Source organism: Phalaenopsis equestris, unplaced genomic scaffold (assembly GCF_001263595.1).
Source record: "Phalaenopsis equestris unplaced genomic scaffold, ASM126359v1 Scaffold234903, whole genome shotgun sequence".
Taxonomy (NCBI): Eukaryota; Viridiplantae; Streptophyta; class Magnoliopsida; order Asparagales; family Orchidaceae; genus Phalaenopsis; species Phalaenopsis equestris.
Genome location: NW_018252802.1, coordinates 147,627 through 164,527, shown reverse-complemented (window position 1 = coordinate 164,527; position 16,901 = coordinate 147,627). Strand labels below are relative to the sequence as shown.

The 16,901-nt window shown below is 38.3% G+C and overlaps 1 protein-coding gene across 1 annotated transcript in view; it reads left to right on the top strand.

Moving 5' to 3' along the window:
• The window catches only part of LOC110039033 (calmodulin-binding transcription activator 5-like), a 141,514-nt gene that overhangs the window by 100,675 nt on the left and 23,938 nt on the right, over positions 1 to 16,901 (top strand). The window contains exons 5-7 of the mRNA XM_020743977.1: positions 10,769 to 10,961; positions 16,036 to 16,170; positions 16,237 to 16,292. Of these exons, the coding sequence (XP_020599636.1) occupies positions 10,769 to 10,961; positions 16,036 to 16,170; positions 16,237 to 16,292 (384 nt within the window). The remainder of the gene's footprint in view (positions 1 to 10,768; positions 10,962 to 16,035; positions 16,171 to 16,236; positions 16,293 to 16,901) is intronic.

Here is a 16,901-nt window from a genome sequence, read left to right as displayed (position 1 = left end):
TAACCCTTTTGACCCCCCCCCCCCCCCCACACAAACCAATTATCATGAATAGCATCACCCATAAGACCAAGCTTTTGTCAAAGTTGATATTTATCTTGAAGTAAGGAGCTAGCATAAAAAAATGTAGCTTAAGCAGAAAAGACATCCCGCTTAAAGTGAAGAAGCACAAATTGTTCATCATCTTCAACAATATGAAGATCAATATTACGCTTCCAGAAAATCCAAATTTTATTGTTTTTATTGCAATAATTCTTGTAATTTTTGAATGTCCGGAAGATACGATCGTTGTTAATTGAAACAAAAGGCTCAAGAACAGTAAAAATAGAAATATTGTGGACCCTACTTAAATGCTTCAATCTATTAAGGGAGGAAGGGTTCGACACTCCCCTAATATTCCAACACAAGATATTAAACATAATTTCTCGAGCCTCCTCTTCTAGTAGACCTAGAAGAGGTGCTCCTACTTAAATGCTTCAATCTATTCACCATCCGAATGCGACTTCCCATCCAAAATAATGTTATCTTTGTCTAGATGAATTAATTCATTGTTTCTTTTACCTTTCTTTCTGCTAGCCTTTTGCACCATCCATTCATCTTCTAAAAAAACTTTAGCTGCAGGGAATTCAACATCAGGAAGGAAATTATCATTTTGAATTTGTTTAGAGCCATTGTCATTGTCCCCCAACGGAGGAGAGGAGCATAAATTTTGAGTTGCAATAGCTTTAAAATGATCCCCACTGCCCTCTTCCAGAGCAGGAGATAAGGGATGATTCACTTGTATTGTGCCATCGTAATCTCCTACGACAAGGGTCAGAGGAGTATTAGCATTATGCTCCCTATGTATTTCAGCCGGAGGAATAGGGTGAAGCTCACCTTCTTGATCCACAACCTTAACAGGAAGAGTATTAATTTTTTGTTCAGACTCGATATTAATATTATCTCCATCATAAGGGGTAAGAATTATAGGATTATTTGGGGCTTGCAACGTTGGGTCACCACCATGTCTAAGACGAGGATGTAAACGAAAATAGTTAGATGGAGCATGCCCAAACATATGACAATAAGAACAGTATTGAGAGTGCCTTTCAATTTCCACTTTCTGTCAGTATCCCTGATGCGTGGAGCCAATCCAAATTTCATCGCAAAATGGTAACGTGATATCGCGCTCAACCAAAACACGGGCCTCCAATGGGCGTGATAAGACAAGAGTAGGGTCATCCATTTTTAGAGGCTTTCCATAAGCAGAAGCTAACGAAAACAAGACTTCAGGATTGAAAAGTTGAAACTTCAATCCAGGAAAACGTATCCAAACTGGGATAATGAGCGGTTCCGATTTGGGGTCGAAATCAACCATCCACTTTAAAATTTCATAGGAGCGTCAACTATTCATATAAAACGACGAGCAAAAAGACGGGTATAATCTTCATCGTTAGAAAGTTGAATCAAAATATGTCTCCCATCTAAATAACCAACTTGCTAATAACCCATATGCTTCAAGGCGCCGAATTCTCGTCTAATGATTTCAAGTTTAGGATTCCCATAAGTAAATTTTCTATGATTTCAATTTTAGGATTCCCATAAGTAAATTTTCTAACCAACACATGCCTACAAGAAGATGCAAGCATACTAGATTTCTCTTCCGAGACAAATCATGCAAATTTTCCATTTTTCTTACCCGTTTTTTTAATAAAGCCATATTCCCCATCCTCATTCAAAGCTTCATGATAGGAATTAGGGAATAAACCCGAAATGCCTATTTTCGAGGAGGAATTCCCCGTCAAGGCCTCCACAAAACTTTTCCCCACTCAAAACATAAAATCAGAATCAAAAGAAGAGGCAAAACAAGAAAAAACATATAGCGATGTGTCGTCGTTTCCGCTCAGCTAGGGTTTCACCTCATGGCGAACCCTAGCGTCTGCTACGATATTTCTCGCGCAATACTCTAATTTCTTCTGCTTCACCTTCATCGTCGGCTTCGTCTGGTTGAAGAGATCACATCGTTTGCTTTGTTTCGTAGCGATTGTGTCGTCATTTTGTCTGGCTCGTCTTCTGCGGTGCTTCGTTGCAGGCTGAAGGCTTCTGATCCAGCTCGACAACTGCGCCACGACTGACCCAGCTCGACAGTTCCCTCCCACGTGAGCGTCGTTTCTGCCTTCTCTGTTTCAACGCCGACAACTTTGTAGTAGGAGGCGTCGACAGTTCTCTGATGGCTCTCCCTCCTTCTGAACCTGACAAAGTCTCCTTTGCTCACGTGGTGAGTAATCTTCAGGTGGAGTCGGCAGTTGTTTTCCCCTCAAACTATAAAGATTGTTATGATGATACATGTGATTGCCTTTTTGTTAAGAAAGCAAGTAGGAAAGGTGGGAAAGCAACACTTTTTTTTTTCTAACTTAGAAATTTCAACTCTGACTGAAAAATTCAAGTTCGTTCTCATTGAAAAATTTTAGTGGGTTACCCACCTATGGAAGTAAAAGAGTGTTGTTGATCTCAAACTAGTAAGCAAATGAGACTCATGGATGAGAGACCTGCTGATTCAATTAACCGTGACTGAAGAATACACCCGGATTTTTTCCAATAAATATCTTAATATTGCAGAAAAGTCAATGAAGTTACTCAAGTGGTCTCCTGATTTTGACCCAAATCATGAACTATCACTGTACCAGTATGGTTTAGTCTACTTGGTCTCAAATTGTACTTTTTTAATCATCAGGTTCTCTGCTCTATTGGGGCCATACTTTGGGACCCCTTGAAGCGAGATCTACCCACTTTCAATTAAACCAGACATTTTGTGGCCAAAATACTTGTGGAAAGAGATATTACTGAAGTTTGGCTGGACACAACTCATAATGAATATTGACAACAAATTGTTATGAAACACTGACGTTCTTATTGTACCCATTGTATGATTTTTGGGCATACCCTTAATAAATGCCAAAAACTCCATTTTAATTTGAAATCTAAAGTTCAGGTGAATAAGGAGGGGGTTAATCCCGCTGCTCTGGACAATCTCGACTCCACCTGGGAAAGAAACTATCACAAGACAGAATTTGGTCTAAAGTTCAGGTGAATAAGGAGGGGGTTAATCCCCACCTGGGAAGGAAACTATCACAAGACAGGATTTGACGACTGATCTAATTGCTCCTGTGGACCCCCCTTGACAATACTGTTAATGTTTATGGGATTGATGTGATGCTGGATAGCTCTGCTGGACAACCTACACCTTCAAATCCTATTGAAAACTATGCTGAAGGATCTTTACCTACAAAGAATAGTGTTCGGACGGATAATCAGGAGAACCTTGCAGCTGCCCATCTGTAGGCAGTATCCGGTGTAGAGGCGACAACTCATACTTCACATATATTAGAAGCCATTATGGGTACAACGGTTGGCAATCATTCTGCTACAGCTCTACTACCTCATCCGAATGATCAATATTCGGATGAGAAATGACAGATTTACACTTCTAGGAGGAAGAAGAAGAATGAAGATCTACTTGAGCTAAGGAATCTAATGAATGATACTTTGGTTACTTCGGGTAATGACTTACACCTCACTAATTTGTTAGCTGACTCCCATCCGAGAACAAGAGGCAGAGGTAGGACTAAAGTGAGTCGTCGCACCTTGGTGGTTTGGGGTTTTTTGATTTTCTACGTTTCCTTTCTTTTTTTTTTTAGTTTTTTTGTGTATTGTACCGTGTGAGTTGGGTGCCTAGTTTTGGGCCCACTCATACAACCTATTTGTATCTTTTCCTCTTTAATGTAATAGCCTTGGATTTTATATATATATATATATTGAGAAAATCCAAGGGCTAATATATTAAAAGGAAAGAAACATGCAGATAGATTATATGAGAGGACCCAATCATGACACCCTATCTACACGGTAAACACCAGATGTAAATGGTTCAAAAAAAAAAAAGAAAATACAGGTAAATACATGAGATCTCAAAAATCAAATGTTCCAAAATACGTAGTATCAGGTAGCTAGAGAGCGACCCAATTTTGCCCTGCCTCGAACTCTAGTTCTAGAAAAGGAGCTAGCGTGTCAACTAACAAACTGGTAAGATGAGTGCCATTGCCAGTAGTAACCAATTTATCGTCCAATAAGTTTCTGAGCTCGAGTAGGCCTCCATTCTTCTTCCTCCTGGAATAGACCTGCCATTTATCATCTGAAGACTGACTCATCTGATCAGTAGATTGGTCTAAAGTGTGCCAGACATGTGTAGATTGTTGACCATTGACAGGATCTACTTGTTGTACCAGCTGATCTTTTATTTGATCAAAGGAGCATTCTCGTGTGTCTTGACATATAAGTGAACCTTTTTCAATATCAATGAGTGGAATAGATACGTTTGGATCAGTACTAGAAGTATGAGGAGATGTTTCATGAGACTCCAGAGTACCATGCTCCAATCCAACAGCTGGAAGAGAGTGTTCAAAAGCAAGAGCATCCAGGGGTAAAACGGTTGAGACAACAAAGTTTTGAATAGGAGAGTCATCAGAAAATTTTCCATCAGGAACAACGTCAGTCAGATGAGCAGAGGTATATGCGGTGTTGGAAAGAGGCTCGGGTTACACCTCAGCATGGATGGTGGGTGGAAAAACGTCCACCCCCAATTCATTATGAAAAGATTTTTTAACATGTTGCTTATTTTTAGCAATATCCCACTTTAAATGAGGATGCAAGCGATAAAAAATAGCAGAATTGTGGCCAAACATATTGTAATGAGAGCAATAAGGAGGGTGTAGTTCTATTTAAACCTTTTGCCAATACCCGTTGTGCATCCGGAGTTAGTTGGGCGATATCTCTCTCAACTAACACATAAGCCACAAAGAGTCTGATGACATCAAACGTAGGACTATCAACCTTGAGAATTTCAATGTCGAAAAGGTATAGTTTTAACCCGAGAAATTTTATCCAAACAGGAATGGTAGAGTCTCCGCTTTTGGATCAAAGTCTACACTCCACTTCAAGATTTTTATAAAACGGTTGTCAATCTTGTTACCTTTCGAGAAAAAATAAGAGTGTAATCCGCATCGTGAGATAATTGAATAAGTATATGTCGGCCGTCAAGTAAATCAATATCCCAACTACCCGATTGCTTCATAGCATCAAAATCATTCCAAATGATCTCAAGTTTAGAGTGACCATAAATGAATTTCCCCATTAGAGCAAAACGCCAAGAAGACGCTAGAGTGCTGGTTTCAATCTCAGAGAGAAAAAGAGCAGGTTTCCTATTTTTTTTAGCAAGCTTTTTAATGAAAGTGTGATCACTACCACCTTCAAGTGCCTCGTGGAAGAATTGTGGAACCATGCAAGATTTATCGATACCAAAATCAGGCTTTGAACCTGAAATAGAGGCAGGAATAGGATTTTCGCCGACAAGTGCAGTGGCATAAGTGCGAAGCTTCGAGACCATCTCCACTAGGCCCGACGAAGTAAGCTGAAGGAATCAAAGAAACCATTCGTTGTCGGGCCCGACGAAACAAGTGAAGCATAAAACCGAAGGAATCAAGGAAGCAGGGAATCGCCATCGGGCGAAACCCTATCAGAGCTGCCCGTCGACGCCATATATCTATCTATATATTGTACCTCTATATATTCCTTATCTTTCTCTATTCAATATCCTAAGGGTCAGCAAGGAGGAAACTACAAGTGAAATCAAAAGAAAGGAATGTGACAGATCTAAAGTAGATTGCAAGGGAACGGCACCACTAAGAATCAAGAAGATTGGCACACTTAAATGTGACCGTCTCAATCTAGTAGACTATCATTGTATTAAATAGGTTGATGGCACACGCCGTCACCTTATCCTTGGTTATCCGTTGAGAATTTATTAAAACACTAAGGGTCTGTTTGGGGCAGCTGCAACTTATCTAGCTTCTGCTGATAAGCAGCTTAATAATCTGCTGATGACCAGCACCAGCTGATTCGGATAAGCTGTCTGGTTGTTTGGTTAGTGCGTCTGTAAAACAACTGATTATGAAAAATTGACCAATTTGCCCATGTTCTGAATAAATTGTTTAACTGTTTGGTTTGTGCGTCTTGTAAACAGGTTATTTGAAATTTTTTTTAGTTCAATGAATAATTTGTGTAGCAGAATGTTATTTTCTCAAATGTCAAGGAATGAAAATACAAAAAAAGTTTAATAATATTTATATAGCTCAAAAAAATTCTGATTACATCAAATAAGCACAACGACATATACAAAACTCGTGGTAAAACTCCAACCCGTATTTTTCATTTTTATCAAACTCTCAATGATTTGATCGTGACACGTATAGATACATCCGTCATACAGTTCAAAAAAATCACTTGGGTGATTAATCCGTAAATATCAATGTTTTGGGTGGCCTATATGTAATTATCCAAATTATTTTTCATGATTCTGAATTATAAACATTTACAACATGAGAAAATCAATTACATCTACAACAAATACTTAAACCTGAATGACATTCATTAAGCCTGATGTTATGGTCAAAAAAGCTAGCAAAAAATAGCAGGGGAAAAAATGTGTAAGCTAAAACAGACAAACGCCAATTCCAATATGTCACCCCCCAAACCTTTAACTAAAGAAATGTATTAATAAGATAATTGGGGATTCTACAACCAGAAACCTAAACATATCTGATCAAACTATATAAAAAAACAAAATAAAGAAAGTGCACAGTACCACTCTCTTACTGGCTTTCTCTCGCTCAAGGTTGCTCCGTCGTAGTAGCTAGGGAAAACTGGGCTCGAAGCCGTGCACCCGGAGTCGATAAATGCAGGTGTGGCTCCGGCTGGCCTGGTTTGGGGGGGGGGACTGATGATGCTTGAATCAGCAGTAGAGATGGGAAAGGTCTGTGCATTGCTCTTATTGAGATCATAGGAGAACTCTGTTAGTATCAAAATCTTCTCGGCGACAGCAGAGGAATCGTTTTCGGGTCCCTCGAACCAGCCAGAGACTCGGCAGTCCTTGGGAGCACTGGAATAGCGAATCGGAGAGGAGGAAGGAAAGGGCTACAGTTATTTCCTTCGCTGGAGAGAACTGATCCGAACGGAAACAAAACTGAAAGGGAATCTGATCGAGAGGCGAGCCGCAGCTTAGATCGCGAACGAAGCAGGGAGCGGGTCTGCGAGCTCGATCGTGAACGAAGGAGGAAGAAATGCCGAATCCGAGAAGCGCAAGGGCAGGAGCTCGATCGCGAGGGTAGCGGAGTAATTCAGGAGAAAACGCGAGAAGGAAACGCCGACCGCCGGTATGATCCTGCGGGCAGCGTTATTCGTAAAATAAAATTTGCGATTTCCAGCACGCAATGTAAACGTGTTATTCAAACAGTAGGCGGCGTTTTCAAAAACGCCGCCCACTGTTTTAGGCTGTCCCAAACGGGGCCTAAGTGTTACCAAAACCTTACCTAGACAATATTCTCCTCATGATAGACCAATTATGTGCCTTGAGAAGAATGAGTTTCATTTTCAATTAATTGCAAACTAATTGTCTAATATGTTCAAGAACTCGACGCCCCATAGAAGCCTAATTCATTAAGAAGATTGAAATTTTGGTCTCCAAGGCTAAATTATCATAAATTTGAACTGGTGTAATTACCACCCTATAAGAAAGGCGTGTCTTATCCACCATTAGATAAAAGAAAAACTACAACTCATACACCTGTTGAAATTAAAAAGTCAACAACACATGTAGCTACTTATGAGTAAGCTTGAGAGTATAGTGATTAGAGAGATCTATGCTACTCTCATTGACTCATTAGTTATCCAAAAGGCTTCATAGGCTTTTAGAAATAAATGTGTTCCTACCAATCATCATGGTAAGTCCTTAATGGTCATTCTAAGCAACCAAAACCATTTAAGAATAAAGATAATGATTAATCTAGGAAATCAATTCTATTGCAGTTGGATTTCAAGTCAAAGCGACCTTCCTACAATGACACTACAAATATTGAGATGGCAAGAAACTGATTGACGATCATGGAGGCATTTCTCATTTGTCTAGCTTAGTCATACACAAGCGATTACATTTAAATGTCTCAAGTTATCTTCATATACATTGATTTGTTGGAACTATTTTAGTCCAAGAACTATGGTTGCAAATTATAAGATTGAGAAATTTACATACATAGCACACAATTCTTATGTATTTACATATCTAACATCCAAAGTTAGATATTTACACTTCTAACACCTTGGTATCGTAAACCTATGCTTGAAAAGGTTTATTTCACTTTTCAAATGTAGTGAAGTTGGTTTTTATGATGTGATGTTAACAATTTGAGTGGTATGCAGGTAAATATGAATGTTAGTTGTCAGATATGTACACAAGTCTTTTGTACTATGTATGTAAATGCCCCTAAAAAAATTATATAAATTTCAGTTTTATTCCGTTGTACATGAAGGAAATAAATGATTTCAGTGGCCACTATTAAAATAGAATGAAGAATTATTAGTACAAAAATATATGGAAAATTCTAGAGGCAAGATTCTGACTTAGCCATCTCAATCCATGGACAATCTATCTCTATGAATTACCTAGAAAGAATACATCATCAACATGGGAGAAAATTAAGTATATTCTGGTGGGTACAAATAATAAGTTAAAGGCAAAAACCAAGCAAGCTGCAATGTCAAATGTCTAAAGTTCTTTCAACTACATAGCACTATTAAGAGAGGAGAGAGCAAAGACCTTCCGAAAATAAAAATGATAAAATTCAAAGAGAGAGGAGAGAAGGTAGGGATGGATATAATTCAATGATGATCAGACAATACAATCCTTTTAAAAATCTAATTTTACCCAGGTATTTTACCAATCAAAATTATTCAATTATGCAAATTATCGTTAACAAGAAAAATTTTCAAGAGCATAATTAGTGAGTTGGGATTTATGTAGCTTGAAGTTATAATAAACATTGCTTTTTTAGGAATGAAGACAAACCTACTATTTAATTTCTTGGATAGGGGCAACACTAATGATGGTTTCTTGTATGAATAAATCAGCACGATGCATAGATGCAGATTCACGCATTACCAACAACAAAGCCTTAATTCCACTACGTTGGGTCGGCAACATGAATCCTTTATCTCCATTGCGTCCTATTTAGTGTCATTTGGAGAGGTTTGAGTTCTCATAATCAATTTGGATTTATGCCGGCAGGTTTACGATGGAAACTATACATTTATTGTGAAGTTTGATGGGGAAGTTCAGAGATAATAAGGAGAATCTACATTTGATTTTTATTGATTTAGAAAAAGCTTGCGATATGGTTCCAAGAGATATCCTTTGGAGAGTTCGAGAAACGTTGATATGACTTATATTCAAATCATTAAAGATATGTATAGTGTTCGAACTGAAGGAGGATTGACCAAATATTTTCCTATTTCTATTGGATTACATCAGGGTTCGACCTTTAGCCTATATCTTTTTTGTTTTAGTTATGGATGGTCGTACTGGACATTTACAGGAGGATGTACCTTGGTGTATTCTTTTTGCTGATGATATCCTTCTCGTGGGTAAGACGAGAGAAAAAGCTCAGGAAAAACTTGAATTATGGAGGTCTACATTGGAGTCTAAAGGTCTTCATTTGAGTAGAACTAAAACTGAGTACATGGAATGTAATTTTAGTAGTAGTAGCTCTAGTGACAAAAGTGTAACTTTGGGTGATCAAATTATTAAAAGGTGTGAATTATTTAGATATCTTGGATCTGTTGTGCAAAGCGGTGGTGATATAGATTGGGATGTTAATAGTTGAATTCAAGTTGGTTGGTTGAAGTGGAGGAATGTTTCAGGTTTTGTGTGATAGAAAAGCACTGCTTAGACTGAAAGGAAAACTTTATAAGAATGTGGTGAGACCTGCATTGTTCTATGACGCTGAATGTTGGTCTTTAAAAGAGAAGCATAATACAAAAGAGAAGCATAATAGAAGCATAATACTAAGCTAAGTGTTGCCGAGATGAGAATGATTAGGTGGATGAGTCCTTTACACTTGACAAAAGTGATATGAATATATCCTTGATAAGGTTGGTGTAGCTCCCGTGACGGATAAAATTAGAGAAAGTCGACTTAGATGATTTGGTCACTTTAAACATCTATCATCTGATGATCCGATTAGGAGAGTGGATGTTTTAGATTCGACTTATGTTAAGGCAGAGGTAAACCTAGAAAGACTTGGGCTTATTGTATAAAAAATGATCTTAATTTATTAGACTCACACATTACCATATGAATAAATTTATTAAGAAAAGGATGCATTCTTAATGAATTCACATGGATACCAAATTTTGATTTATGTTATTTATAGAACTTGATTGGCTTTGTAAAAGCTTCTTGGTTAAGGTAGGCTTAAATGTTATGTTAATTTTAGCCAAGTTTACATTGATACTGCTGAAGTTACCCTATAATTCTACTGTTTAACAGATATCATGGCAATATGACAGTTCAATGTCTGTGTGATGAGCATCTCGGTCCCCATCATCTACTCTTACTTTTTTTTGTATCATCCATTCCCAAGTTATTTCATACTGAAAGTCTGAGCTATCCGATATGCTTGTTTCTTTGTTAGAGAAATCTTGAAACATGGGGACTTTACTTTTATGTGTTTACTTTTATAATAATGCTGTTAAGCTAAGAGTGAGGAAACTTTGTTTTATTTTCTCCTGTGTACTATCGCCATGATTTGTTATTTCTAGTGGAGTCTACTTTTCATGTTTGGGTTTATGATTTTCTCTTTAATATGATCTCTCATTTTATTTTGATTATCCTTGTACTTTTCAGCATGATAATTTTGCCCAGAATGTACCTGCACCTGTTGAATACAAAGAACCTTCAGTTCTAGCAAGAAAGATGCATGGTAGTTCTCCATTGACCCCAGTGAACTCAATATGCGGATCAGTGCAATCAGATTCGTCTGGATCTGCTGCCATATCAGAAGAAATTAATTCAGGAGAGGATCCGGCCATCTTTACAGGTGTGAAAAGTAAATAAATGTCAAGTATTTACATATGGTTCATAGTTTGTTCTTTTTGCTTACTCATGTTAGCTTTATCTAATATACATTTATGGTGTTTCGTTCGTTAACAATTTCATCTATGTCGCGTTTTGATCCTGAAGTGAGGGAATGAGGCTTGTAACAACTGTCCGTTCAGGAAGGTAAGGTGGTTTGGCCATTCTAATATTAAGGCTGTAGACATGACCTTGATTTTTAGGATATTACATGGATGATCTGTGCGGAAAACTTTTTGCAGAAAAGCATGTAGATTAATAAAAATAACTAGAAAGTCAAAATTAACTTCTTCTTATGGTAATTAGGGTTTTATTATTTGAGTGATTAAATAGTGATTAATTGAGGGAGTTTTGCTTTAGGAGTTATAATATTTGAAATTAGTAAAACTAGCTTACCAAAATTTACCTTGTCTCCTTGATGATGTCTGCCTCTTTGTTTTTTTTCTTTTTGGCTTTAAGTCTTCCTCATAATTCTTCTCTTTTTTTAACTATTTAAATTCTTCTTTATAAAAATCCTTGATAACGATTTAGGGTTACTAGATGGCATGGAAAGTTTAAGGGATGAATTATAATAATAGTAAGATAGGTAATGGAGGAGAGAGGAGTGATGGAATCTGATGCAACCAACTGGTAGACAGCAGGCTGGTTGCAGAGGAACAACTGGTTTCTACTATCAAATAGCTGATGACCGCAGGTTTGAAGAGGGAGAAAGCCTTAGGACGTTCGGGAGAGATCATTATCTCATTCCAAATAGGTTATAAACACACGAACCAAGACAAATCAAAGGATAAATCACTCCAATAATGAAAACATGGATAAAAAAATCTTCAATTAACATAAACCAAGCAAAAAGTGATGCTGGCGCTGAATTAGCGCCCTTTAGCGGGGCGTTTTGATCCCACGAAACTGAAGACCTGCGAAGCTTCGCAGGAACAGTAAGGTAGGACGGGATCGCGATCTCGCGCGAAGGAGGGTGGATTGCAAACTCTCACAATCCAGGGGGATGCTTCTCGTTTCTGCCACACTCGTCTTCTTCTGGGAAGAGTTTTTTTTTTTTTTGGATTCTTCTTACCATCTCACCCCTTTCTTTTGTGTAGTAGTAGGATGCTATAAATTATTGTCCCCTGTGTGTAGGAGTCAGTTCTAGTGGTGTTGTCTTTAGACTCTTGTGCTGAGTCTCCTCCCTCTTTTTAGGGTTGTATTCGAGGACATGTGGTTCTTCGGTTGTATCTTGCTCTGAGGTGGTGTAGTATACTTCCAATCTTCTTCGCTCCTCGAACTCTCTGCTACCACTCCCCATAGCCACCTACCACCCCAAATCCCTCCATCTCAATGCTGCCACCTCTACTTCCCCCACAACATTGTTATTTTGCCTACCTACAATTAATCAAACACCATCTCAACTTACCAAGCCACCACCCAACATTCTCTACCTTTTCCTACCACCCTGCCGATGCCGCCGACGCCTTCGGATCTCTTTCTACACCCCTAACTGAACATTCGTCTATTAGTTTATTTCCTTTCTGTTTGAGTTGTGTTGTAATCTTATTTCTATATTAATAAAATTTAATTTTTTGTGTTTCTACTATTTTTCTTACTAGTTTCGGTATCATTTGGTATCAGAGCTAGATCAACCCTAATCCTATCTTATGATTTCGTAGCATCCACCCCTACCCAATTCACCTCCATCAAATTTTTTTGTTTCGATTCCCAACCCTAGACATGCCACCACGAAAAGATATATCGGACTCTGCCCGGAAAGAGATTCAACACGAAATTTGTCATCTACAACGGAGACTAGCAGAGCTGGACGACGAGAACCATAAAGAGGTTACTTTCAATCGTGATCAGGAGAGTCGAAAGAAAGACACGGAGGAAGAGATTAATTTGCTTCATAAGAAAGATCAGAGTGACGAAGAATGCCGGTTGTGTCATTTTGACATCCAATATCAAAGGAGGTCAAGAGAAGAAACCCCTTATGGAGGTTAGCAGGACTTTGGTATCAAGATAGACCTGCCAAAATTTGAGGGAGACATGGAACCCGATGAGTTTATCGATAGGCTGCAATCAGTCAAACAAATCTTCGACTATGGAGATGCACCAAAGGACAAATGAGTCAAACAAGCTGCAATTAAACTTAAGAAGAATGCCTTCTTATGCTGGGAAAATTATACAGAGGCAATGTAGAGAAAAAAGTGAGAAGATAATTTAGTGAGAGAAGATGAAAAAGGCAATGCAAAAGAAATACCTCTCACCTTAATATCACCAGGATATGTTCCTAGAAGTCCACAACTTGCAACAACAAGATCTATTAGTTGAGGAGTTCACAACTCAGTTCAACCACTTACAGCTAAAGTCCTAGCTGATAGAGCCAGAAGAGCACGCGTTCGCCCTCCTCCACGGTTAGCCCGATACTCAACCTCCAACCCCTACGCCGCCGCTGCTACCGCCCTCCGCTCGCGCCGACTGCACTACCTGCCAGCCACAGCCGTTGCCGCACCCCCTTAGCCGCTCGCAGCCATCGCCTGCCTATAGCCTCTCGTTGCTAGCTGTCGATACCGTCTCCCGTCGCAGCCACCCACCACTGATTCTCGCCGTTGATGCTCGCCACAGCTGCTTGTCGTCGACAGCGCCTCTCACCCTCGATGCCCTCTGTTGCAGTCGCCCACCATTGTCCCTCCCATCACTGCCGCTGTCCTCTGCCACCTTCTGCCCGCCGCAGCCGCCGCTACCCTTCGCAGCCTCCCTCCCGTTGCAGCCGCCGCGACCCTCCGTAGCCCCTTGCCTTCTCTGCTCAGTCTCTCGCTTGCCGTTGCCTCTACTATGGAAGCTATACATTTATTGAGAGGTTTGATGGGGAAATTCAGAGGTAATAAGGAGGATCTATATTTGATTTTTATTGATTTAGAAAAAGCTTACGATAAGGTTCCAAGAGATATCATTTGGAGAGTTCTTGAGAAGAAAGGTGTTGATATGACTTATATTCTAGTCATTAAAGATATGTATATTAGAGCTGTGACTTGTGCTTGAACTGAAGGGGGAATGAACAAACATTTTCCTATTTCTATTAATTTACATCAGGGATCGACTTTAAGTCCTCTTTTTGCTTAATTTATTGATGGTCCTACTGGATATTTACAGGAGGATGTGCCTTGGTGTATGCTTTTGGTGATGATATCCTTTTCGTGGATAAGAAGGAGAAAAAGCCCAAGAAAAACTTGAATTATGGAGGTCTACATTGGAGTCTAAAGGCCTTCAGTCTAAAGGCGGTCTACATTGGAGTCTAAAGGCCTTCATTTGAGTAGAACTAAAACTGGGTACATGGAATGTAATTTTAGTAGTTGCTCTAGTGAAAAAAGTGTAAATTTTGGGCGATCAAATTCTTAAAAGGTGTGAATGATTTAGATATCTTGAATTTGTTGTTCAAAGCGATGGTGATATACATGGGGATGTTAAGGGATGTTAATAGTTTTAATAGTTGAATTCAAGTTGGTTGGTTGGAGTGGAGGAATGCTTCGGGCCTTTTGTGTGATAGAAAGTACTGCTTAGACTAAAAAGGAAAAATTCATAAAATGGTGGTGAGATTTGCATTGCTCTATGATGCTGAGTGTTGGCCTTTAAAGGAAAAGCATAATACTAAGTTAAGTGCTGCCGAAATGAAAATGATTAGGTGGATGAGTGGCTTTACACTTAGGGACAAAATGGGAAATGAATACATCCGTGATAGGGTTGGTGTAGATCCTATGACAGACAAAATTAGAGAAAGTCGTCTTAGATGGTTTTGTCACATTAAATGTCGACCGTCTAATGATTCGTTTAGGAGAGTAGATGCTTTAAATTCGACTTATGTTAAGAAAGGCAGAGGTAGAACTAGGATGACTTGGGCTTATTGTATAAAAAAATATTTTAATCTACTAGTATTAAATGAAAATATGACACTAAATAGGACACAATGGAGAATAAGGATTCATGTAACCGAACCCACATAGTGGGATTAAGGCTTTGTTGTTGTTGTTGTTGTTTAAGTTCTTTTCTATCTTCGTTGATTTCTCGTTTAAGACCCTTACAACATATACCTATTTCGTCGCTTTCGACGCAAACTCGCCGTCGTTAAGGCGACTAGAAATAGAAAAGATGCACGGTTCGTGACAAATCTCAAAATGGATGTGTGAGAAAGGAAAGAAATATCTGAAATAGAATGAATGAGGGTTTCATAGTAATGATTTTGTCCCTGAAGTCTAAACTGTGAGCTGTAGTACTCGGCGGATCACTCGCCTGCCTTTGTTCGTGCCTGGCTGCAATGATTGAGTGCTGGAGCTCTGCGGAGAGAGGAAATCAGAAGCGAAAGGGACTTCATGTGATGCAACCGAGAGTAGGGAGATGAAATCGATGGCTATGGAGTGGATTCCCCCCCATTCGACGCAACACAGAACTAAGTATCGCGTGGGTAAGTTTGTGGGAACAATAAACCATGGTTAGGGAGGGTGATTCAATTAAATGTAATTAAATTTATTACTTCCCATTTTTTTTATCTTATAATCAATTCATAATTTATACATAGTATGATATATTGAAGTGATCGTTCTGACTCGTAGAATTTTATAAAATTGATTCTGTTGAAATCCGAGGGATGCAAAATTTGGGGTATTTTTTAAAGTTGTCAAAATTTTTTTTTCTAATTTCACAAAACTAATTATTTCACAATATGACCTAGGATACTTCTTATCATGTTTCGTTGGGTTTATGCATTGCGAAACAAAGCAAGGGTTTAGAAAGGTGAATAAACAAAATCTATGGCAATGTTCAGAAGATTACCGTTGAGTTATCTGCAAATTAATTTTAATGGTTCATATGCTAGAGAGATTCAGAAGAAATTACGATTCAGCAACAAGGGCTCCGTTTAAAGCTAATTATATATTGCTTTAATGTACGGTTTCATTTTTCTAAGTTCATAAACGCTATAATGATTGGATTAGGATGCTGGATATTTAGTAATTTGTTTTCTTAATAAAATCATCGGTTTTATCTCTATTCAGCAGGTACTGGTATTTTTCTTTCAAAGAAAGAAACCGGGCTTCAAATTAAAGAACTAAGCCTACATGACATTAATAACCTTGGTTGGGCGGATTTAGCTTTAGCATCAGAATTTATTGAACCTTCTGTGGGTATAGCAGGTAATTATTCCTAATTGTTGTCTTAACAGAGCTTTTAATGTTTTAACATTCTTTACTTTCTTATAGATGGTACTTTGGATTCAGATGCCAATCAATCTAAATCAATCAGTTCCATCCATGATGTAAGTAAATCAATCAGTGATTCTTAATAGCACCAATTGTCATTTTATATTCGATATAACTTGATGTAGTGCTTTATCCACCTTTTTTTCATTATTTTACCATAGCTGTAGATAATCCGATTCATTCTGTTTCTGTTACAAATGCTACTTCAAGCATCTTAGCTGAACTAATGTATGTTTGTATTTCATAGGCAGCACCATGCAAGGAATGTCATTATTTACATTGTAATGCTTTTCTTTATTATTTTTCAACATTGTTCTAAATTATTGAAGCTTTAAGTTTTACTTTTTATCATTTTTGCTTTGAAGTTTTAGGGCCTTTATTTTATTAATGAGTAGAATTTGAGTTTTTGTGATGTAAACATATTTGTTACCGATTTGATAAGGAGACCTTGATAGTATTCATTTTGGTGATCCTTTTTTATTTCAATTCCTTGTGATACAAAACAGGAGAGGAAAATCTAATAAATATAAGCAATGGAATGTGTAGGAGGAAGGATTCCATGCCCTGTAGGCTTGTACATACAAGAGGAATTTCCTACTTTGTCATGTTTTTTTATAGGAAATAAATAATTTGTTTGAGAGGGAGAGGGAGAGGGAGAGGGGGGG